This window comes from Strix aluco, chromosome 17 (genome assembly GCF_031877795.1).
Source record: "Strix aluco isolate bStrAlu1 chromosome 17, bStrAlu1.hap1, whole genome shotgun sequence".
NCBI lineage: Eukaryota > Metazoa > Chordata > Aves > Strigiformes > Strigidae > Strix > Strix aluco.
In genome coordinates this window covers 11,656,970-11,680,476 of record NC_133947.1, presented here as the reverse complement: position 1 = coordinate 11,680,476, position 23,507 = coordinate 11,656,970, and the positions used below count along the sequence as shown (strand labels likewise).

The following is a 23,507-nucleotide window of genomic DNA, read 5'->3' as shown; positions in this document are numbered from 1 at the left end:
CCCCGCAAACATTCAACAGCTTGTTGATTCCAGCGTCCGTGAGAGGAGAACAAAACCATCACCACTGCCTCGGGTTTGACGACAGCCCAAACCGCTCTGTCACTCCCCTAACAAATGAGGGCTCCCAACCTCGAGGAACTTCTCAGGGCAGCGTCCCGACCCACAGGAACCCCAAGGAGTTTCCCTGGGCGGCGTCCCGGCCCAAGGGGAGAGTCCTTGACGGCAGCGTGCTGCTCCGGGGGGGACTAGCTCAAAATGGCTGCCCCGGGGACTCCATTTACGCCCAGGCCGGATCTGATCTCTGGTCGATACCGGCTCCTGTGGGCCCAGGGCCCCAGGTACCATGAAGCCCTGAGAACAAGGGTGCAGGGAAAGGAAATCAATAGCCGCTACATTTCAGCAGCCAAGAAGCCCGATTTTCATCGGGCGTGTGCACCTGCCACGAGGAGGTAGAGACATCAGGAACAAAACTGGACCCGGGAAGAAGGGAGGGCAGGGGGGAGGTGTTTCACTTTGGCCACAACAACCCCCAGCAGCACTACAGGCTTGGGGAGGAGTGGCTGGAGAGCTGCCAGTCAGAGAGGGACCTGGGGGTGTTGATTGACAGCCAGCTGAACAGGAGCCAGCAGTGTGCCCAGGTGGCCATGAAGGCCAATGGCATCCTGGCTTGTATCAGCAATAGCGTGGCCAGCAGGGACAGGGAAGGGATCTTACCCCTGTACTCGGCACTGGTGAGGCCGCACCTCGATTACTGGGTTCAGTTTTGGGCCCCTCACTACAAAAAGGACATTGAATGACTGGAGCGTGTCCAGAGAAGGGCAACGAAACTGGTGCAGGGTCTGGAGCACAGGTCATACGAGGAGCGGCTGAGGGAACTGGGGGGGTTTAGTCTGGAGGAGGCTGAGGGGAGACCTCATCGCCCTCTACAACTACCTGAAAGGAGGTTGCAGTGAACTGGGGATGAGTCTCTTGAACCAAGTAATAAGTGATAGGACAAGAGGGAATGGCCTCAAGTTGCGCCAGGGAAGGTTTAGACTGGATATTAGGAAGTATTTCTTTCCAGAACAGGTGGTTAGGCCTTGGAATGGGCTGCCCAGGGAGGTGGTGGAGTCCCCATCCCTGGAGGGGTTTAAGAGTCGGGTTGACCCAGCGCTGAGGGATATGGTGGAGTTGAGAACGGTCAGTGTGAGGTTCATGGTTGGACTGGAGGATCTTGAAGGACCTTTCCAACCGAGATGATTCTGTGACTCTGTGAGCCCAGCGGCGTGGGGAGCTCCCACAGGCGTAGGTTGGCACGGCACGGCGCCACGTGAATCAGCACGGCGGGGCGTCGCATGGTAGGCCATGGTGTGGTGTGGCACAGCATCATACGACGTGACATGGCGTGGCACAGCAGTATATGGCGAGATATAAAACTCCACAGTATAACAAACACGGCACGGCACGGCACGGGCACAGCGCCCGCCGCGGCCCCTTTAAGGCGCCATGGCGCGCGGAGCCACGCCGGCGGGCGGCTCGGCCAATCAGCGCAGCCCACATCCTCGCCAGGGCCCGCCCCCGCCCGCCGCCGGGCGGCCCGTACCACTCCCGCCGCGCGGGGGAGCCCCCGCTGCCGGTTCTCGGGCCGCCCCGCCGCCGCCCGCTCCCGCGCTGTCCGCTCTTTTTCCACAGTTTCCCGGTGTCCGCAGCGGGCGCCCGTGGGGCTGGGGCTCCCTCGCAGAACGCGCCCTTCCTCTCGCCTCCCCCGGGGCGGGGGCGCGATGGTGCGGGCCGGGGCGGGGCGGGGCGCGGGGCGGAAGCGGCGCCGTGGCCCAGGCGGCGGGCGGCATCATGGCGGCGCCGGGTGAGACGTGGGCCGCGGTGGGGAGGGGGCTGGGGGAGGGCGACGCGGCGGGCGCGGGCCTCGGGACCGTGGGGGAGGGCCGCGGGGTAACTCGCTTGTGTCTCCGCAGGCCCGCGGCTGCGTCTGGCGGTGACCCTCAGCCTCCTCCTCCTCCTCGCCGGTGCCCAGGCCCTGGCCCCCAGCCACCGCCTCACCGCCCGCGACCTGGCCCGGCTGAGGGCGGCTCTGGAGCGGCCCTTCGCCGACGTGCAGGCCGCCTTCTACTCCATCGTGGGCCTCAGCAGCCTGGGGGTGCGTGTGGCGGACGAAAAGGTGAGCGGTTGAGGGCCCGGCGGGGCCCAGCTCCCTCCCCGCGCTCCTCCCCCGCCGGCGCCGGCTGCTCTGCGCGACCCAGGCCGTGCGGCTCCGCACAGGGGCTCTTTGCGGGGCTGAGGAGCTGGAGGCGCAGCACAGCAGCAAAAGAAGAGGCATAATGAGTTTATCTAGCGGGCTGTGCTTTGATTGGACCGCGAGGAAAATGTGAAGCATACGTGCATTTCGGTCCTAACAAGTATCAGAGCAAATCACTGGGAATTACTGACCATCCTTCGGGTGTGCTGTTTGAATAAATTGCATCCTTGTCTGGGCAGTAACGTGCCACGGACTCTCTTACACTTACAGCCTCTAAATGGTGTTTCAGGGCTTGCTCCTCCACAACTTGTTGTGATATTACTGTAGCTATTAATTTGTTTCAGTGTTTTGTGAAAAAGATTTCTTCCTGTGGCACGTTTGCTTTACTGTCCTGTTAAATAGAGCTCTCATTTCACTTCAGTTCTAACACCAAATCCAGCTAGGTCGCATGGTCTTGCTATTTTTGTATATAAAATATGTTCCCTTGTGTGCGGACTAGAAACAAAGGCTTGTGGTATCAGCATGATGCCCTTTCATATCTTCAAGCATTTCTAGTTTATATGTTGCAGGTCGTCCTTCTAACAACCTGCTTATATAGGCACGCCTGCTTACATACATGCTTACCTATGCACCTAAGCTGTAAACATAAGTTTGTGCTTTCCTCGTGAGTTCAGATGGTTCAGTGGTTCTAAACCACTTGGAATTAGCTTCTGAGTGTTGTGCATTTGCACCACAAACTTAACTGTGAGGCTTCTGAAGATGTTGCGGTTCACCACACTGCACACCTTGCTGTGGCTGGTTACTGGTCATCTGTGGGCTAGGCAAGGAATTGCTGCTTTTGTTTGTGTCAGTGTGGCTAGGGTTTTTATAGTTCCTTGTTTTGGCAATGATAATACAGCCTTTGCTTCTGCAGGTAAACAGTAATTATTTATTCCTTGAAGTTTGTGATGAGACTGTTTTTTCTGGACAGTGTACCTCTTCATGGGGTGAGACTATTTAAAACGTAAAAGGTAGTAAAAATAATACCTAGGCATAACACTTGAACATAGCAGTATTCCTAGGTAACTGCAGCATGAAAATTCTGTCCTACTTGAAAAGGCCTATGCTCCACATACTCAAAAATCAGTGGGTTTTGTATGAGCAGTTAAAGTCTGGGGTTATTTTTCAGTTAAATTGAAATCTTAATGCTCAATTTATCTAGTTGTCAATTAGTAATAAGATGGCTGCAGATTAATGAGCAGTCTCATTGCTTGCCTTCATACTGTAGCTGCTCACCCGACCTTTCTTTCTGTACGCTTTGAAATTCTATATTCTGCATCCATTAATGATTGTGTGTGATATACAGCTGGGAAGGAAGCCCGCCCACAGAATTTCTGTTCATCTGTTCTCTATCCTGGGAGATTTTCCCTACTAAATATACCCATGGTACTTTTATTTTGATAGGTTTTATAATTATACTCAATTTAAATTTGATTTCTGGTTGCCGTAGAGTTTATGTGAAAATCACATCTCTTCTAGCAGGAACCACCTTTGTTTCTGTGTAGTGCTTAGCAGAGTAGGATCTGGGGCATTCTAGCACAGCAGTGTATGTGAAATTGTCTTATAGTATCATTTAAATCTCCTCTCAGTGGCCTAAGTCAAGGCTGTTGCTGTACATTAACTTATGTTTCTTCACAGGCTGCATGCAATTTCATCAAATCTCATGTGGATTCCAGCAGTGTTGATTCCCTCTTCTATGCTGCACAGTCTATCCGGGTCCTGTCTGGCTGTGAGGTGAGTTTGGAGCCCTGGGTTCTGAAGACAGGTATTACCAAGGAAATATTTATCTTTTTCTTGGGTTTATTTTATGCATAACTTCTACTTTTACTTTCTTTTAGTGGGTTGTACTCTGTTGTGAATTAGGTAAATAACTTAGGAAGTGTCTATGAGTACTCGATACAAAGCAAAGTGTAAAGATACACAGCGGGTATTTCGTCCAGAGTAATTCTGAGGGGATGTTTCTTGATTAAACATTGGTGGCTAAGAAGAAAGGAGCCAGCACAATTTAATAATATTCATATATTATTATATTCATATTCATATTATATTAATAATATTCATATATTATAAATAATATAGCAGCTGTGTCAATTCAAAACTCTTTGGGTGGATGATAAACTGCTTGGATGTAAACCCTGAGTTGAAACACTGCAGTGGTACAAATGCAGGCCACCCTCGCTGGGTTGTGGGTGGGTCCCTCATTTTTCATCAGTACCACCAGCTGCTGCACAATGATGTGATGCCAGATGAAAACCAGTAGCAGGTTACCAGGATAAATGGGAATCGTGCATTATCCTGACTAATCAATAGTTGACAGCAAAACCTACGGATTTAGTTAATTAAACTAGAAGTTAATGAATGATAAAGGGCTTTTTCCAAAAAACTTACAGTCGTTCACCAATCAAGTGTGTTGTTTGTTCCAGGAACAAATTGGTGGTGACTATAAGGCCTTGTTTTTTCAAGCGTGAATCAATGTGTTCCCTGTGTTCTTCCTCAGGTTACCATTTCAAATGAGACCAGGGAGCTGCTGCTGGCAGCTGTCAGTGAGGATTCCTCAATCACCCAGATCTTCCACGCTGTTGGGGCCCTGAGTGGCTTTGGCCTTCCTTTAGCATCTCAGGAAGCACTTAGTGCTCTTACTGCTCGTCTTAGCAAAGAAGAAAATGTGCTGGCGTAAGTCTTTCAGATGGAAATGATGCACTGTTGCATGTTTATCCTCTAGGCAGTTGAATTTTGGAGTAAAGGGTATTTCAACTCTTAATTTTTGTAATATAGACATAGTAGAATAGGTGCTGTGTTTTCATTTGATGTATTTGTCCAGTTCATTATTGTCCCTTTGGGGGAACAAAAAATATGTTTTGGGGCTATTTTCAGTGTGATTTTGGAAATGAGTTTATGTATTCAGTTTAGTTCAAGAATAATGGTCAATAAAAAGGACATATCCCAAAGAAGCCTCTTCTTTTTAAAAGATTCACAACAAATTCTTGATTTAATACCCAGCCATGGTTCTGTGTCATTTATGGTGCAGTAGACTTGATGCTTTTCCTCAGCCCTGTTGTTTGTAGGTTGGGATACCTGTACTGTGAGGTGGAAAAAATGTGCCAGTAAGCAGAAGGAATCTTTGCATGTATCACCAAGGAATTAAGTAATTGTACTGTGAAATGAGAGACTAGAGCTTTCATTAAAAGGTGGGGAAGAAAGGGAATCTTTAGAACTTGCTCTGTTGACGGAAAACACAGATTCCTGGAAGCCTCAGTAGCAAGTCTGGGGACCTGTGCTGTGCAGGGATCAAAGTTTGGATTGAAGGTCAGCTGAATGCAGTAACAGCTGTTTTACACTTCATTCAGAATAGAAACTGTAGATGCTTTGATTTAAATGATGTTTGGCTTTAAGCAAGGAAAACTCATACAATTGTTTGGTTTTGTTTGTTCTTGTTTAAGAACCATCCAGGCTTTGGAGACGGCATCTTACTTGTCCCAGCAGGCAGATCTAAGTGGCATTGTTGAGGAGATAGAGGTAGGAACATGCTATGCTCTCTAATTATTCAGGAATTTGTTAGCCTCTGTAGCACTAAAAGATGTATTAATGTGAAACACAAAACGAAAAACCAGTCTGGCTAATTCTTTGCCTGCATGGTGTGGGTTGGCTTCGCTCTTCCTTTCAAGGAGATACTTCTGGACTTGTACTGTTTTACTGACTTTTAAATATACTTAAATACACTAAAAGCTGAAGGTTTCTCTTTCTTCCTAGTAATAGTCTGGATTGTAATAGTAATGACTATTACAAAATACATCAGTGATCCCATACAGATACTCTTGAATACAGGTCTAGCAGTAGTGTTAGCTTATGTGGATCTGCTAGAATTTAAATTTTAATAACTCTTTCTGTCAGGATCTTGTTGCTCGCCTGGATGACTTGGGTGGAGTTTATCTGCAGTTTGAAGAAGGAATTGAGACTACTGCACTGTTTGTTGCTGCTGCCTATAAGCTGTCGGACCATGTGGGTACAGAGCCAGCAATGAAGGAGGTCTGTATCTGCCTTTTCCTCCCTTGCACACTGTAGCTCACAAAAGGATCTGCCTGGTCCCTGTTGTGCAGTGCAAGAGGCTGGTATAACTGGGTAGAATTTCTACTGGAAAAAGTAACGAGCACACTCAGTGAAAAGGGACATCTCAGAGGGAATGCTAAGTAACAGAATCTAGGAGGAAATTCCACCTTCGAGATCACAGGCTGAATTTGGTTTGTTTTTTCTTTTTCAAATGTACAGAAGGAAATTGCAAGTGAGGCCTAGTTTTTCTTTGTTTATTGAGACAAGCTGTTGGAAAAAATCCCCTCTTGTTTCAGAGTTTGTTCTGGTATTTGGCACTTGTCTAGCACTTCTCAGCATTTCAAAGTGTTTTGCAAATGTTATTTATCTGTGAGGAAATGCAGGCACCCTAGTTTGGGGTGCCCGAAAGGGAGACAACTGTAGTACTATATGCCCACAGGAATCCAGATGCAAAAACTTTTTGTCTAAAATGAAAGACTGTTAGAAATTCCTTTTGAGCTTGATTAAGCTAGAAATCATTACTGCAAGCTATCCACTTAGTAATATTTTTCCACAACAAGTTAACTGAGTTGGATGTACTTTTGATTGAGAATGGCAGCTCCCTGAAGCACAAGCCAAAGTGGCAGGGTTGAGACAGAAGCCAGTGTAAGACATCTGAGTTCATTCCTGGCTCTCTTCCATGCTGCTGCCAAACAGACTAATGCGAAGTAATTTTGATGTCATTTTTGAGGTGGTGATTCTGCTACACACAATTCAAACTGTCAGCGTCCAAATGATGTTTAAAAAAAGACCAATTAAGGAAAATTGTTTAGTGTTGCTTCAGAATTGTGCTGTCAGAAGGGCTGTTGTTGGGGTTTAAAGCTTTATCTCTTGTGAATGGTGAGAGCTGCCTCCAGAATGCCACAAAACTCTCTTTAAAAATTAACATGTAGTATTTGAAATAATAGCTCCCTTTTCTCCCCCCACAGTTTAAATGAGAGTGTCAGTTGCTGATTAGGGTCTGGAGTTATGCCATGCTCTCCATATAAATGAAAAACACTGCGTAACTTGCACTACGCAGGACTTCTCTAGCATCTGTCTGGACGCTTTCTCTAGTTGTGATTCTCGTTGGTGCTCATTAATACAAGTAGAAGGGTGAAAATTTGAGATGCAGTGGATTTCATTCAAAAGTGTTCTTTGAGGATTACTAAGTTGCATGCCTGTTGCTTTATTTGGGATTGTATTTGGTTATTCTCATTTCCCACACTCCTTTGCTTGGATCAAAGTACAGGTAACCAATCCCTCTGTTTTCCAGACTAGCAGGGAGTGATGGAAGAATCTGAATAATATGGCATACCCTGCGGAGTGTGGCACAGACGCACTAGCGCTGCAAAGCCAGACTGCAGAACCAGCTGGGGGATGCAGTCCCACTCCTACTTCGAAGAGAACAAATTAGCTTTGGCACATCCCAGGGCCAGAGCTGGCTCTGTGCTCCTAGTGGTACTGCTTTAAAGCTAATCCTCTTAGCTTGAGGACACTGCTGAGCCTAAGGGGATAAGCCTGCATGGGCCTAGACTGGCTCCTTCCAGAGCCATTAGGATGCTTTGCATCACTGCTCTGTGGCCTTCCCAGCTTGGCAGGTAGCCAGGACACCTAGCCTGGTCCTTCTCCACTGTATGGAGACAATCGTACAGCTCCTGGAGCCAAATTGTCATTTTGCAGCTGCACACAGTCTGGATAGCTGAGCTGATGGCATCGTCCATTCTGAAACACGTAGTTTGAAAAGGTAGATCCAAATTCTGGTTTTGAAAGTTTGTAGCACAATTACAGCAATTGTGGTTGGAACCTCCCAGCCAAGAATAAGAATGCTAATGTAACATTCAAAAGGTAGCTAATTTTGGGTTACCTCATAACTTTAGTTACTTTTAAAGCAAGTGGGAAATTAAACAGTCTTTATGAATGATGATTTTGTTAATAACATTATACTGAGCCTGTTTGCAATGTTGTGGTAAGCTGCTGGTGCTTATATGCGATTTACTTTTCCTCTTTCAGGATCAAATTATCCAGTTGATGAATGCAATTTTTAGCAAGAAAAACTTTGAGACACTCTCAGAGGCCTTCAGCGTTGCTTGTGCCGCAGGTTCTTTATCCCGGAACCGCTACCACGTGCCTGTCATTATTGTCCCCGAGGGGCCTGCAGCTGTGTCTCACCATCAGCCTGTACTCAGGGTGAGTCCTTAGCCCCAAATCTTAACTCTTGGCTCAGTCTTTAGTATTGTAGGTCTGGGCTGACTGAATGTGTAAGGTGATGTCTTTAATTTTTAGCTCCAGGACTCAGGTTCCCGTAGATCTGGGCTTTTAGTGCTTTTATGAAGTGATTCTTGGGAACCTCTGCTTACCCGGGGCTTACCAGACACTGCCTTGAGAAGACCCTGTGTGGAAGTCAGCTCTGCTGGTTACAGGCTCTAGCTTTCCCAGTTATGTTAGAAAGAATGGGATGCTGGGCAGGGGAGCATTCTGGGTGTATAATACAGAGGGGTAGTGAGTCATCTGTGTTCCTGCATTCCTTCTGGGACAACGGGTTTCATGGAAATTCTTTTTTTTCTCTTGTAGCTGCAAGTGACCGATGTTATGTCCCAGCCACTGACTCAAGCTTCTGTAAAACTTGACTATGCCAAGTCTGCATCTAGCAAAGCCACTGTCCTTCAACAGACACCATTTTCTCTGTCAGGGTAAGAAAATAATCTTATTTTTACAGTTTGTAAGGCAAACAGGTGTTATTTAAACAGTGTTAGACTTATGTGTTCTTCCACCACAGAAATGATTTTATGATGGAAAACTTAAAATGCTGTAGTTGCATTTTGTTGGCAATGGGTTACTGAGCACATTTGGTAGTACAGTGAATTTCTGTTGCTTTTTATTTTGATTGGGAGTGGGAAATTGCAATGTTCTTCTGACTTTGGGGGAACTTGGAAGAATTCTTTTCCCACTGCACTTAGCAATGTTAGTTTTGTTCTCCGTTTGTCTGCTTAATCTAGTGTATTTGGAGACTTCTTGGTAGCAACATGTTACCTATTTGTAGGCTGCTGTTAGTGTCCTGGAGGATGCTTAACACCTTGCTTTTTCTGTTACAGAGATGTCTTTGAACTGAACTTCATGAATGTGAAACCTGCAAGTGGTTATTATGATTTCTCTGTCAGTGTTGATGGAGATAAGCGATTTATTGCTAATAAAGTTGAGGTGGGTATGCTTTTGATGGCATTTTAATTATGTGCCTATTTACTGAAACAGCTTTTTATTTATACCTGTTCAGGATGTTACCAGTTGTCTGGCATTTTTATCTCATGTTTTTCTGTATTGCATTGTTTTTTGATTCAGGTATGACCAGGAACCAGATTAATATATGATCAAAAGAGATTTCTGTACATTTCAGAACTGACTTATCACTCAGATGCTGATCTGAGAGCATATGAACAAAGTGGGGGTGTTTATATAGTAGCCCAAAGCAGCTATGCAAAAATGATTAGTAAGAGTGTTAGTTCTTCAGGGCATTCAAAATTTGAGTCTGTAAATCTCAAGGCTTGGCTAGCAGTTGTCTGGTGGTTGCCCGATGTATGGATGCTGAGCATTTGTTGTTGTCTTTGTATAAGCTCTAGAGCCCTAGAAAAGAGTCAAGGGGGTCTTTTGGCATCTCCTAACTGTATATGGTGATGCTTTTGTAGTGGAGAAACAGTGACCAAAGCAAATGCAAATGGTCTTCATTTCATGCATACATGCATACATTCATGCATACGCCTTTTTGGTGGCAAAAGCTGTTACACCACACCTTTCTAAAGAAGAGTTCTATATCAACACTCAGAGTTTTACTTCCCTCAAGTTTGTTACAGTGAGAAGAATGTGACCTCTGTGACTATTCATATAGTCCGGTATCAACAGCTGAGCATGCTCTTCTCCAAAGATGTCTATTCCCAGGGTTAGTTTTTGCCCTCAGTTGCCCATTTAAGGGAAAGATTAGCTTTTAAAGTCTTCCAACATAGTCAGCTTGGAGTGGAGGAGGACACTTATTTACAACTGCTGACCTTTACTCTGTGTATCAAATTGATGTTGTCATTGTAATAGTAATGGCACTTAGGAGTGTCAAAAGGGGATTGATTGGTCCTGCTTAAGCTCGCTGCTGGCACGCAGAGGTACGGGTAGGAATGGATTAACGCTGGGGCGGCTTTGTGTGAACCGCTTCTAATAAGACACATTGTTACGGGGGAGGACTGCTGGGGGAGCTGCTTTTTTTCCTTACTGTTATTAGCATTAATTGTCCTTAATGCACCATCGTTTTGACAGTAATGAGCTAAACCAGTGGGTTATTACTCCGTCAGAGACTACATTTCCTGGCATTAAAATATTTGAGAGATGTTTGTGTACTGTTCGGTTGGAGGGGCTCTGTGCAACAGCTCTGAGTTGCCGTCACATAATTTTTTTGAAATTAATATTTCATTAGTCCATCTTTTTACTCCCATCTTGGAACAAACTAAGGCTTTACTAAAGTTAGCCTGAATAGTCTCCATGTTAATGGATCCATTTTCAGGGCTAACCTCTATCTTAAATTACACTTTTTGTCGTAAAGGAACTGCCAAGATTGTTGTGTTTGAAGTCTGACCTGAATAGTTTGGTTTGTGTTTCTACATATTTTTCCCACAGGTTCCTTGTGAATTATTTGTCAGGGTGAGGGTGTGGGGCTGGTTCACATGAGCAAACCTGTAATAACAAATTGTAGTATAAGATGAAAAATATCTTGGCAATGAAACTTTAATTCTCATCGGGAGCATTTGCAAGCTGTGAGAACAAATGTGCTAATTAAAAACTACAGACTGCAGTAACTGCTTATGTTTGAGAGAAGGATTGAAATCAGTCAAACCCACCAAGGTTCACTGCCTAGATGGTCTGTGGTTTGGGACTGGGGAGAGGGCAGGAAGTCATTTCTCTGCTTGGGGTTTATACTGCACTTAGCACAGAGGAGTGTGATAAATGGCAGGGCCTTACTGGCTGCCCTGCACTAAGTGATAAATGCTGTGACTCTGAAGGCGAGCTTGCTGAACAAAGTGCAGGTCTGCAGAAATGCTTTGGCTTTTGCCTGCTGGTAATAAAATCAGCAGAAACCTGTTAGGCTTTAGGAGCCAACAAAGGCATAACTCGTTGCTGTCCAGAGACCTCTCTCGTCTCAGATTGCTATCCAGTAAGCAGAAGTACGTGTGCACATGCAGTTTTAAGTTGTATCTCATGTGATGTGATCTTTAATAGCTAGTTTCTGCTGGTTCAAAAGGGAAACTAGTTGGATGTGGATAGTTTGATTGTTTCATTGAAAAAAGCTCTTCAAAGGGCAGCTAACTCCAGCATGACTGAGAAGCTGGTGTCTTCAGAGCTGGCTGCTTGTGCAGGGAGGAAGGGGGTGGATTAGGGTTAGTGACTGACACATGAGCTTTACCATAAGGTCAGTTGCTGTAAATCCTCCTGTTAGGTTAGATTCTGTCTTTGGCTTAGTGTAAGACCCCCTTTGGGGAAGGGGACAGAAGAGCTAAAGCTTCTGCAGTGAACTTGACCATAGTTAGTATATGCCGAGTACTCTGAGTAATTTTCTGTTGTGTTTTGTTGCAGCTGAAAGTAAAAGTTTCCACAGAAGTTGGGATTACTAATGTAGATCTTTCTACTGTGGATAAAGATCAGAGCATTGCGCCAAAAACAACCAGGTAAAATGGCTTGGTGTGTGTGATCCTTTAAGGGGCAACTGTGGCTCTGGGCTGGAGGTCTTCTGAGCTTTACCTACTTCAGCTAAAACAGAGGAGTCTTGTATTGGAGTAACTACAGAGTTACACCCATGCTGTTTCTCTTAAACCTGTGAGTTCATAAGGAGAATACTCATTATTTTTGTAGGTGGTTTTCCTTAATACTGAAATAAGTACTAACAGAAGCCAGGCAACCTGAGTCTTCTGTTCCTTTGTTGGCACCTCTCCATAGCAAAAGCAAGTTAAAAGAATTGTGTTAATGTTTCTGATATTATTGGGCTTCAGTAGAGATGCTCTAAAGCAACATGTACACTGTATTTAGGGGTGTGGCTGTACCACTGCTAGGTGTACTTGAACTTCACTGGTTTTTAACTGACATCAGTTAGAATGTAATGTATGGACTTTAACAGCCTCACTGAGGCCGCTCTGTGTGTTGATACAGCCTTCCTGTGCTGAAGTTTGAATGTCTGTTTTTTCTGTTCTGCTGCCATCACACCTTTGGTTGTAGCATAGCCTTGGCTAAATGGAATGTAGGGTCTAGTATTAGCAAAGCTTTCTTCTGGTAGTTCTTTGAACCGTATAACAAACAACTGTTTTACTTGATAAGGTATGTAGCTCACAAAAATCCTACTAAGAAAATTCCATTAATTTCTTTTCATGAAATTTAATGGTGGAAGAGGTAGACATGTTTGTTCACCTGTCTTTTTGATAAAATAGCTCATCTGTTCTGAGTAGACTGCAGGACTGCTAGAACAGGCTTTCATGCCTCGGTTTCTTTGAACACCAGGCCTTCTCTTGGAAGATCACCTCAATTGTGTTTGTTTTTTTTCCTCCTAGGGTAGCTTACCCAGCAAAAGCCAAGGGCTCGTTCACTGCTGACAGCCATCAGAATTTTGCTTTATCCTTCCAGCTGGTAGACGTGAACAGTGGAGCTGAACTCATCCCTCACCAGGTTAGGACAAATTTTTGTAATGGCTTTGTCACCAAAATGTTCCATCTTGAAGCATCTGAGGTGACAGTTGCTCTTGAAAAGATTTGATAGGTTTTGAGAAGCCTTATGTTTCTGACATGGACTGTGAAAAATGACTGATCTTGGTAGATGGGAAGTGGATTCAGTTCATTTGTTTAGGCTGTATGTTAAATGAAGCCTCTTCGGGCTCTGGTACTGTGTCTTACTTAACAAAATGAGTGCAGGTAGCCTGCACTGTTAAAGAACACTTCTGGTTTTTTAATACAAATTGTTTGCTGAAAAACCCCTCGAATGTAGATGTTTCTTTAACATTTTTTTCTGTATACAATAGGAAAAAAAGGGGAAAAAAAAACCCTACACAACAAAAACTATATATGCATACCTCCCTGTTCTGTGGTGCTGCATGTACCTTGCTGAGGAACATTCAGTGTATTGTCCCATACACCAAGTGGGCCACTGGATGGTCTGGTCCTGTGTTAATGTCATTACTCGCAGAGACATAGAACTCTGCTGATTTGCGGGTTATACTCCAACTTTTGTTAACGTGGTGCTTTTTTGATTTGAGGGTAAATCTCTCATTTCACTGGCATTTGTAAACACACTATGAGATATTCCAGAAATGTTACAATCTTTCCTTTCAGACTTTTGTCCGACTTCACAACCAAAAGACTGGCCAGGAAGTAGTGTTTGTTGCAGAACCAGATAGCAAGAACGTATACAAGTTTGAACTGGATACCTCTGAAAGAAAGACTGAATTTGACTCTGCCTCTGGTACCTACACTCTTTACTTGATAATTGGAGATGCCACTCTGGAAAATCCAATCTTGTGGAATGTGGTATGTAGCTGGAAGTGTGGTGATGTGGTTTTGAGATTACAGGCAGTCTGACAGGAGGGTGTGGTACAGGCTTGGAAGAAAAAAGCTCCAATGTTTTGTTCTTTCTAGTGAACTAGAATCCTTTGGGCCATTTATGGGCTCTGAGGTTTGCTGTTTTATTTTAAGTTTTTAAGTAAGCATCAAAGCAAGACAGAAGTGAACATTCATTTCATCATGTGGTGGAACAGCAACTTCAGAATCTTTATAGGTTTGATTGTAATTTCACAGCAAACACTTCAAGGTTTAGCCTTTCTGTGCTTGCTTGGAAATAAGTCCAATTCTTAGTGATAGGTGAATGGCATTGCTTCTTTAAAAATTGCGTCTTAAAACCTGGTGGCTTTTTTCTTAGTTTCCTTTAAAAATCATGTCAATAGTAGATTGACAAATAAGGAAATAGGCCACAGTAATGGAACTGGTTTTATAAATCTTTTAAAACGTTAAGATCAAACTTCATGAGGCTGCTTCATTTCAGGCTGATGTGGTAATCAAATTCCCAGAAGAGGATGCACCATCCACAGTCCAGTCCAAGAACCTCTTTGTTCCCAAGCCTGAAATCCAGGTACAGTCAACAACAAAAACTAGGTGCAGAGATGGGGGGCTAGTCCTACTAGTATTATTTGTTCTCATCGTAATTTATTTTTGAAAAGTCATATCTCATTAAAAAAAAAAAAATTTATACTGTGTAAGTAATGTAATTAAAAGAAGACCAGAGTTACTGCTTAATGGAAAGAAATCTGTTTCAGTCCTCTGGAGGATGAATAAATAAGTTGGGTGTCCTACCTGTGAGAGAGAAACTGGTGTCACTGGGAAGATTCAAACATGAAAATTTGACTAGGTTAGCACCACAGAGAGCTCTCTGCTTCTGAAGATTTCTCTTGTTTTGTTCCAGCCATCTGTGCTGATGACAAGCTAACAGGTACTTCTGTGAGCACAGGAAGTTCACTGTGCAAGAGATCAACTGTGCAGGGGCTTGAATAGATGCTACTTTAAAGAGTCTGTCTTTGCTTTAAGAGGAATGCTTATCATCCAGGGAAACGTCTGGGAACAGCACCGGGGCTGCAGCTAGCCCTCTGGGGAGCTGAGAAGCTGCTCTGTTGGAATACTCCTGCTTATGAGTTGGTTTTGTTCATTTGCAGCACCTCTTCAGGGAACCTGAGAAGAGGCCTCCCACAGTGGTATCTAATACTTTCACAGCATTGATTCTCTCCCCCCTGCTTTTGCTGCTCATTCTGGTGAGTGAACTGGGCCACAGAAGAACAACATTTTTTTCCTATCCGGTCTGAAGTCCAGACTTAAGAGGTTGGCTAGCTAAACTTCTTACTAAAACTCTCCGTTAATTGTGACTAGCACAGCAGTGCTGGAGTCATAGCTAGCAAATGTCAGTGCACAGCCCTGGTCTGGTATTGTCACTTTCCTAAACTGTTGTTGAGTTTATAGTCAAAACAGCAAAACACTGCTGCCAAGTAGAAGTGGGGTTTCTCCAGTGTGCTTCTGCTAGAGGTGTTGAATTAAGTTGAAAAGGGCAGATTAAGTTATAACAGACATTAGACTTCCACAGGAAAAAATAAAAAGCAGTGATTCTGTCCTGCACTTAATACATCCATCACAACATCTGTGTTAATCCTATCAGAATGATTCCCATGTATGGACATAATTAAAATTTGTGTGTCTGTAGTTGAAACATCTACTGCTACTCACTGTATCATCAGATCAGTGTTTTGAACTTAATGCAATACAAAATCTCATCTAGTCAAATTAAATTACTCCTTATGTGGAGGATGAAACTGATCCCTTATCTGCTTGGCAGTAATTTCCCATTAGGTACTCTCACTGAAAGCTGGCATTCAGTCGTGTCCACTGGTCTCTGGAGTTCACAATACACAAGTTGATCACACTTTAATGAAAAATCTCTTTGCTGCTGCTTCTGTTTCCCGTCCTTCATAGCTTTCCCTTTTGTGCTCTGAAAACTGACATTGGTTTTATGAGCAAGCATCTTGTATCTATGGCTGTTCTTTTGCTGAGTCCAAGCCTAGAACCTTACCCTTTTTTGTCATCTTAATTGTAATTAATTCAGCTGGATAGAAATAGAAATGTTTATTTTTCTGGAAAATGTAGATTTGGAGCAATACCCTCTCATCACTTTAAGAAAGATAATTGAGGAACTGCATTTGTGCAGTCAGAAGCAGTAGGAGAAATTTTCACTAAAGGAGTTCCAACAGTGCCGTCTTTAGCAAAATGAGTACTCTGTCCTCTTGTAGTAGTAAACAAGTGCTTCTGTAGAGAATACACTGTATTCATTGAAGAACTTAAAGCAAACAGGCTTGAAAGATACTGAAGTTTAAAATAAAAGCTTGTGTTTGTAAGGCTGTTGTGTGTAACTCAGGCTTTGTTTCTTTTCCTTTTAGTGGATAAAGATAGGTGCCAACATCTCCAACTTCAGCTTTGCTCCCAGCACCATTGTTTTTCACATGGGACATGCTGGTAAGTGTCAGAGGCTTTCTGCTTTGTTTGACCTTCTCACCTGGGAGTTACAGATGAGAGCCCCGGTGGTTAATGGGCTTGCAGTCTATTAACTATAATGACATAATAGCATAACATTTGTTCTCTTGTTTTCATCTGCCTTCCTGCTTTTCATGATTGTTAATATGGTGATAAACCTGTTTTGGCCATCAGCTTCTAACAGCCGTCATTATCTGGGCTCCTCTCTCACACCATTTATCTGTACTTAATAGAACTTCTTATTTCCAGAGGTCACACTTTCTTTATTGCATGTTTATCCTTTGTAAGCAGGGAGTTTCTGTGGGGATTGAAACCTGTGGGACTGCCATCTACACTGAAAGACTACATCTTTTCTTTGAAGCTCTTCCTGGGAAAGCTCTTCTTGTTCTTTGGCTGGACCAATTTTTTTCATCAATTCTATTGTGCCCTTGGTTGCACAGTTATTTACTCTCTCGGTAGAATTTTAAAAAGCAGAGCAGGTTGGGAGAACATTGGATCTACTGTTTCCCAAATGACAGTGTGTTGCTTAATCCAAGCCATTTTCCTTGGAAGCTTTATAAAGCTGTAAGCTCCTACAGATGTGCAAAGGTTAATATCCTCTATTGACATCCAGAGTATCCTCCTCATTTTAATAGCCTTTAATGTCTATAATATGTCCATAATTCTAACACGGGAGGGTTGGTTGCAAGCCATCAGTGTCATGTTTTTCTCCAGTATGGAGACACAGATGCCTTCTTCCCCTGGCAATAATGTATAGTCTTTAGATCTGCCATTTTAGAGCTTCAGAGATGAGATAGAAACCAAATGCTTAGGCCTGGCAGTACAACCTAACAATTGTTCTGAGAATAACAAATGGTTGGTCTTTCAAATGTAATTTCAGCCCTGTGCTCTGTCTTTTTTTTTTTCACAGCAATGTTGGGACTCATGTATGTCTACTGGACTCAGCTCAACATGTTCCAGACTCTGAAGTACTTGGCCATTTTGGGTGGCGTCACATTCCTGGCAGGCAACAGGATGCTGGCTCAGAAAGCAGTAAAACGGTAAACCAGGGACGGATGTGTTGGTGGGAGCTGCTTTTAAAATCAGTGGGGAGGAGATCACATTGGTGCTATCATGTGTCAGTAACTGATAGGGTAACAAACGCTGCTTTTGGTTCTTGGATCTTGTGTGTGGGGATGGGCTGCTCGGTCCCACTTTTGTGCCTGTTTTAAGAATAAGGGCATGAACTGAACAGGGCAATGAGCTGCTCTGTCTGAGATCCAGCTAACTGCTCCTTCAGAGAGAATGGTCCGTGTGGCCACTGGCTGAAGCCATCAGGCACACAGAAAAAGCAAAGGGTGCAAGTATGTGCACTTTGACGTGGGGAAACCCAGATTTGAAGAGACACATTCACTGACAAATTTGTTTTACTACATGATATATCAAGCTCTTACAGTATTGTTAGATAATAAAAGCCACTATAAATGCAGAAGAGGCCCAACTCTTCTGTAGCTGTGCTTGTGAGATAAATTTTAAGAGGAGGAAGGTAAGGCGGGGGTGTCTTACTGCTGTCTTCCCCTGCCTAAAGGGGGATTGTAGAGAAAAGGGAAGCAGATGCTTATTGGAGGTGTGCAGCGACAAAGGGCAATGCACGCAAGCAAAACCAGGGAAAATTCTGCTAAATGTTAGGGATACAGCATTCATTTCTGTACTGGCACAGTTGTGTCTTCTGCCACACAGTGTCTCGTGACTGTGCCCTGGCTTAGGCAGCCTGCAGGCAGTTTGACCCAAGCTTCCAATACGGTGCATTAATTAGAGGTTGATCCGTTCCCTCTCCTTCACTTCTGCCGCATGGGGTTTCCATGTGAGACTTAAGTTTTAGCCTTTTTGTACTAATGTAGAGTTTGGCTTTGAAGATGATCTTACTGACCTGCTTTGCCATCAAACCTGCGCTTTTCTTACTTTCCCCTCTTTGACCCACTAGGAGTTGTTTATCCTTGCATACCTGTTTACATAGGTATCCCTGGGTTCTCACTTTTTTGATTACAGATTATTAAAACCAGAACAAGAGCTGTAAAAAAAACCACAAGAATATGATTTTCAGTGGTTTTGCACTGATTTGTTTTCTTTAAAACATCTCTACTTGCATGGCTGTAGCAGGAAGGATGATTATTGTAATCAACCCTTGCCATACCATCCTCCCAGCTTTCCCAGCCTTGCTCCCTGGGGTGTCCAGCCCTCTCCACTGTGGTGCTTTCTCTTGATAGCATAACAGTTCCTACTGGGATTTTGTTGCCGGTGGGGCTATGTTATGTCATTTAATAATGTTTCTTTTTTAATTTAAAGAGTAATGATAAAATCATTATTAATTACAGATTGCCTAGGATACAGATTTGGGGAAAAAGAATACAATGAAGCTTACTTCTAAGCATCTTTGCTCAACCAGGGCTTCTGTTAGCACATAAATGCAAGTGGTTGGTTCCTACTTCAAAACACTGCAGGGGGTGTCTGTGTGCTTTTTCACTGTAAATGACATGAAGCTGCAACTACAATGGTAAATTTGAAAGTAAAACTTCTACCTTAGGCTAAAGTTAAACCCTTTGTACATTACTTTAAAGTTCAAAAAGACATCTTTTTGTTAACGCGCTGCTAGCCCGTCTCAGATGTTGAAGTGCAGTGGTAATTAACTAGATTGCACTTTGAGGCAAAGCTGCTGTTCCACTATGGGGACTGCTGGTGGGTGTGGGAAGGGGACTGTATAAACCATCTTTTTACAGAAGTTACCAGAAGGCCTGGTTTTGCTTTTTGCATTTCTGTCACTGGCTCTCATTGCTGGAGCAGGGCTGCTTTCCTCCTTCCAATCTTCTCTGAACCTTTCTCCCTCTCTCCTTTTGGCAGGATCGCTGCAGAGCAGAGCAGTAGGTTGGCAAAGTATAGAACGCTGCGGTAAAAGGGGGTTTTGCTAGTGACCAGCTCTTCTAGAAGTAAGGGCCTTTTTGGAATTTGCCTTTCCTGGGCATGCTACCTGTTTCATTTCACTTCATCACTCACTCCTTGTACAAGATATCTGAGCTGAAGCTGCTTCCTTCCAACATTGCTTATTGGGCTTTAAATCAGTCCTTGGGTGTCCTTGGCTACAGCTGGATTTGCATATTAGCAGTACGTGTCCTCTGACACTAAATTGCTTTTGTGTGAGTTCCTTAATCATCTGAAGTCTGTATGGTAATATGTGCACATGTGAGTGTGCTGTCTTGGGCACCAAGCAGCTATCAGGTGATGAAATAAACCTAGTCTAAGCAGTGTTGTTCCTGTAGTAAATTATTAGCAATGTTGGCTGGAGGAGAGCACAATGAAAATGGCTGATATCTGGGCTGTTCCCATCCTGCTGTTGGTACTCCCTATCCCCATCTGCAGTATTCTGGTTATTCAGCTGCCAGGCACTCTGACTGCTGAATTACGTCCTCTCTTGGGGTGGTGAGAGCTCTGTGTGCAGCAGAGCCAGGTCAGCACCACCTCAATTCAGCTGAGAACACGACCTACTCCAGGGCTCGCCCTCCTATTAGACTGAACTGGTCAGTGTGGCTCCGTTGGTGGCAGCAGCCAGCCCCCTCCATTCAATACAATCATCTGATAGCTCTCCATTATCATTTACCAGTGCAAAGTCCTTCGTTTCCTTTCATTCTGAGCAGGTAAGGTCCCAGTTTGCTCTATCCACAGTGACGTAGGAGCAGGACTGCCCGCCACTCTGCATGCTGCCCAGTTCTGAATGTGTGTGTGTGGTTTCATTCTTCATTCAGTGCTCTGTTTTATTCCTGGGAAGGGAGAGAGCATCTGGGACAGGTTCTGTGATGAGACTGAAATCACTGTACAGCGTGCTGCACTGGTACATCTCGTGCCTCATGTTCATAGTGCTCCATGAACACACACACAGTGTGGTGAACAGAGTTCAGTTTTGTGGTGTAAAACAAAACCAGTGTGGGTGGCTGCATCACAGAAACGGCGTGCACTGGTGTAAGCGCCTGTCTGCAGATCAGATAGCATCGAGGATGGTTTCGTGAAAATTACCTATGGAGAATTTGGCATCATGTCCCATAGAAAAACACCCTGTTACTATCTCTTCTCTCCCCAGAGTGTTTTGAGGTATTTGAGCACAGAACAAGCTATGACAAGTAACTGGAGAGGAACAGGAGATGGCTGTGGTTTGTTCTAGTAGATGAATGCTGGCTGCATCCTGGCCATGTTTGCTGGTGCTGGTCTGGTCCCTGGATGCTTCTTTTTACCACAGCTTTGGGCCAGTGGTTTTCAGTTTTTTAGTGGCCTGTTACCAAATGCCTCACAAGTGTGTTCTCCACAGCTTGTATGTTTTCTGTTTCTCAGCCTGTATTTTAACTGCTTAATTCCCTCTGGGCTGTGAGTAATCCTGGAAGATCTTGCAAATAACTTATCCACAAACTGTAAGTTAGGTTTTGCTGCCATGTGCAGTCACAAGCATTTGTCCTTATTGCTGGGTTTTCTGATGCCCCAGATATGTCAGTTAAGAGTATTGTTACCAACTTCTAGGGCAGGACTGTCAGGTGCTCAGCACCCATAGCTATGCACGTGTCTGGAATCTTGGAAGGGAAAAGGACCCCAAAAAGATGGGTCTGCTGTGCCCTCGTTAGCATACTTCATCTTCCTGGGGACATGAAGATCTTTTGTGTTTACATGAACCATCTGATTCCAAGTGGATAGATTGGCCCAATTTAAAGTAAAAGAGTGGTTAAGGTACCTGCAGGCTTTCCATTCAGCCCTGCTTTTTTGTTCAGTTCTGTAATTTACAAGGCTCGTTCATCCCTTTTGCACCAGAAATTAACCTTCATTTTGTCTGACTGTTTCCATCCTTGAATTCAGTCCTCCATTCCATTGTAGTACTGGTTTTATCATTCCGATAAGCTTCCTTTGAGAAGCTTATCTGACAAGGTTCCTTTGAGAGAGAATGAGGGGTCTGGGGACACTGTACAAGGAAGTGTTTTGTTGCCTGGAAGAGTTAATTTTTTTTATTTTCTTTCCAGGACACACTAGTACCAGAAGAATGGAAGAAATGGGGAAAACAAAGCAAATGCCTTCAGATCAGAAGTGGCTAAATAACTGAAAGACCAGAAGAAGGAAGGCAGAAGCAGATTTTTTTTTTTATATTAAGTCAAAAGGGTGCCAGTTATACTTTTTTAAAAACCTGATTTTCATCGTTGTGTTCACGCTACTTGAATGCTTTTCATATGGATCCGGAAAATCCTTTCTTCCCTGGATCCTCCCCCCTTTTTCTCACAGGACATTTGAATTTCCTTTAGAAAAAGAGGAGGAAGAAAATACATTTCTGCCTTTCCCCAGATTTCCTCTCCTCATCCTAAAAGATCTGTGAATAAAGAGGAAAGAATGGTCCTGAATTTTGTTTTTTGGCTGTCTCAGAGGCTGTGATTGGAAGTTGTGCTCACATGAGAATGAAAAGAGCTTTTTCTGGTGGGTAATTTTGTGTGAGTCATTGCTGTGTGAAGCTTCCTGTTCTTTCATGTCCTTTCCCAGAGGGACATGTTATTGGGGAGGACTTCCCACTCCTGCCTGTCCCTTGTGTGCCCCTGTCATCTGCATTTCTCCGCTCATGGCAGTTCTCTCTGACTTCAGGATGGCACCAGGCTGGGCTGTGCTGAGTTGCTGTGGGCCCGTGGGGCTCAGGCAGGAGGAGTCCTGGGGGCCCGGCCCTTGCGGGGAGCCAGCTGCGGTGCTGGCGGGCCTGGCTGTGGCTGACCCTGGCAGGTTTGGTGGGTCCCTTGAGGGGGTTCACTTCCTTCCAGCCTCTAGAAGTAGCCATTTCACTCCAAATACAAGTTGATTGAGGTTATTGCCTCTGTTCTGTGAAACCGAATGCCAGGAATCTGCTGGTTGCAATGTGGCCACATCTGAGTCGCTTGAGCTCTAACTTCTCAATTAATTACTACCTTCAGCACCACTAAGCAGTGTGGAGGCAGCAGACTTGGGCTTTATTGAAGGACACGCTGACAGTAATAACCAAAGGCCGACATCTCCTCCTGATGAGCAACTTCCACGTGGGAAACTTAACAGTTGCTCCCTCCCCTACATCTCTGTGTTGGCTGCTGTTTGTCCCATGTCAGACTAGTTTCTTTAAAGGCTTTTTGGCAAAGGAACTTTATCAAATATCTTTTGGAAATCCAAGAAAATTATATCAGCCAGCAAGCATGTGGATACAGGGTGTGGAGCTGAATCCTCCAAAGAACTTCACATGTGTGAGACATGACTCCACTTTATAAAAGCCATCTTGCCTCTTCCCCACTGCAGTTGTTCACACTTAGCTCACTGTTTCTGTTCTTTGTAATAGTTTCTGCCTGTTTGTTCACTGTGAACATTACACTGGACACCATAGAGCTTTAATGAGCTACTCCTTTCACCTCCTGCACTCCTTCAAAAAACTGATCTCATGCTGCATTCCAGTCCTCTGGGACTAAAGGAGTTTTAAGCAAGAAATAGTTAAGCTACTATTTGTAGTATTTTACCCTGGAATTCCTTTTCACCCTAGTGAGTTCTTTTGAGCCTCATATTTTGTTACTGCTCACTTAATCAGCTTTGTTTTATAACTAATTTTTTCCCCTGATGCTAGGACAGTATTTTCCCTGTTCCTGTAGAACTCTGGCACGTTATCCAAGGAGAGCACAGATGCAAAAAGAAAACCATGGAGTGCTACTGTGATGTATCTTCTCTAAGCTGTGCATCCTGCTGTTGATTTTTCTACCTCCTTGGCTAAGTGTTAGGAAAGGTTGTTTTTATTCTTTTGACCTTTTATTCCTCAGACATTTTCTGGTTTGCTTTATTTGGTTTTGTATTTAATCTCCCAGAGTTTGAGTGTTTGTTTCCTCATTTTGATGCAAACTGAACTTTCAGAGTCCCTTTTATTCCAGATAGCAGCACCCACCCAGCTGTTTAATCATGCAGACTTAAGTCTTTCCAAAATGTTTTTGATAGGTCTTTTGGTTTTATTAGCAGTATCCAATCTAGTGTTTGCGTATAGCTTTCATGCCTCTTAGCAGAATTATAATTTTTTTTTGCTACCATGTTTACTT

General features: G+C 44.0%; 1 protein-coding gene across 2 annotated transcripts; it reads left to right on the top strand.

Moving 5' to 3' along the window:
* The first annotated feature begins 1,694 nt into the window (after positions 1-1,694).
* On the top strand, positions 1,695-21,821 carry RPN2 (ribophorin II). 2 transcript variants are annotated; one of them, XM_074843066.1, is made up of 18 exons: positions 1,695-1,843; positions 1,953-2,155; positions 3,911-4,006; positions 4,770-4,945; positions 5,713-5,788; positions 6,164-6,298; positions 8,351-8,527; positions 8,912-9,030; positions 9,433-9,538; positions 11,948-12,039; positions 12,913-13,027; positions 13,687-13,881; positions 14,393-14,479; positions 15,057-15,152; positions 16,326-16,401; positions 17,330-17,459; positions 19,297-19,382; positions 21,450-21,821. In XM_074843066.1, the coding sequence occupies exons 1-17, from the start codon at positions 1,831-1,833 to the stop codon at positions 19,346-19,348; spliced, it is 1,944 nt and encodes a 647-aa protein (XP_074699167.1). In that variant the 5' UTR covers positions 1,695-1,830; the 3' UTR covers positions 19,349-19,382; positions 21,450-21,821. The 2 variants fall into 2 exon arrangements, with proteins under 2 accessions (XP_074699167.1, XP_074699168.1); XM_074843067.1 differs by lacking the exon at positions 19,297-19,382 and having other exon boundaries at positions 1,696-1,843.
* The last annotated feature ends 1,686 nt before the right edge of the window (positions 21,822-23,507 follow it).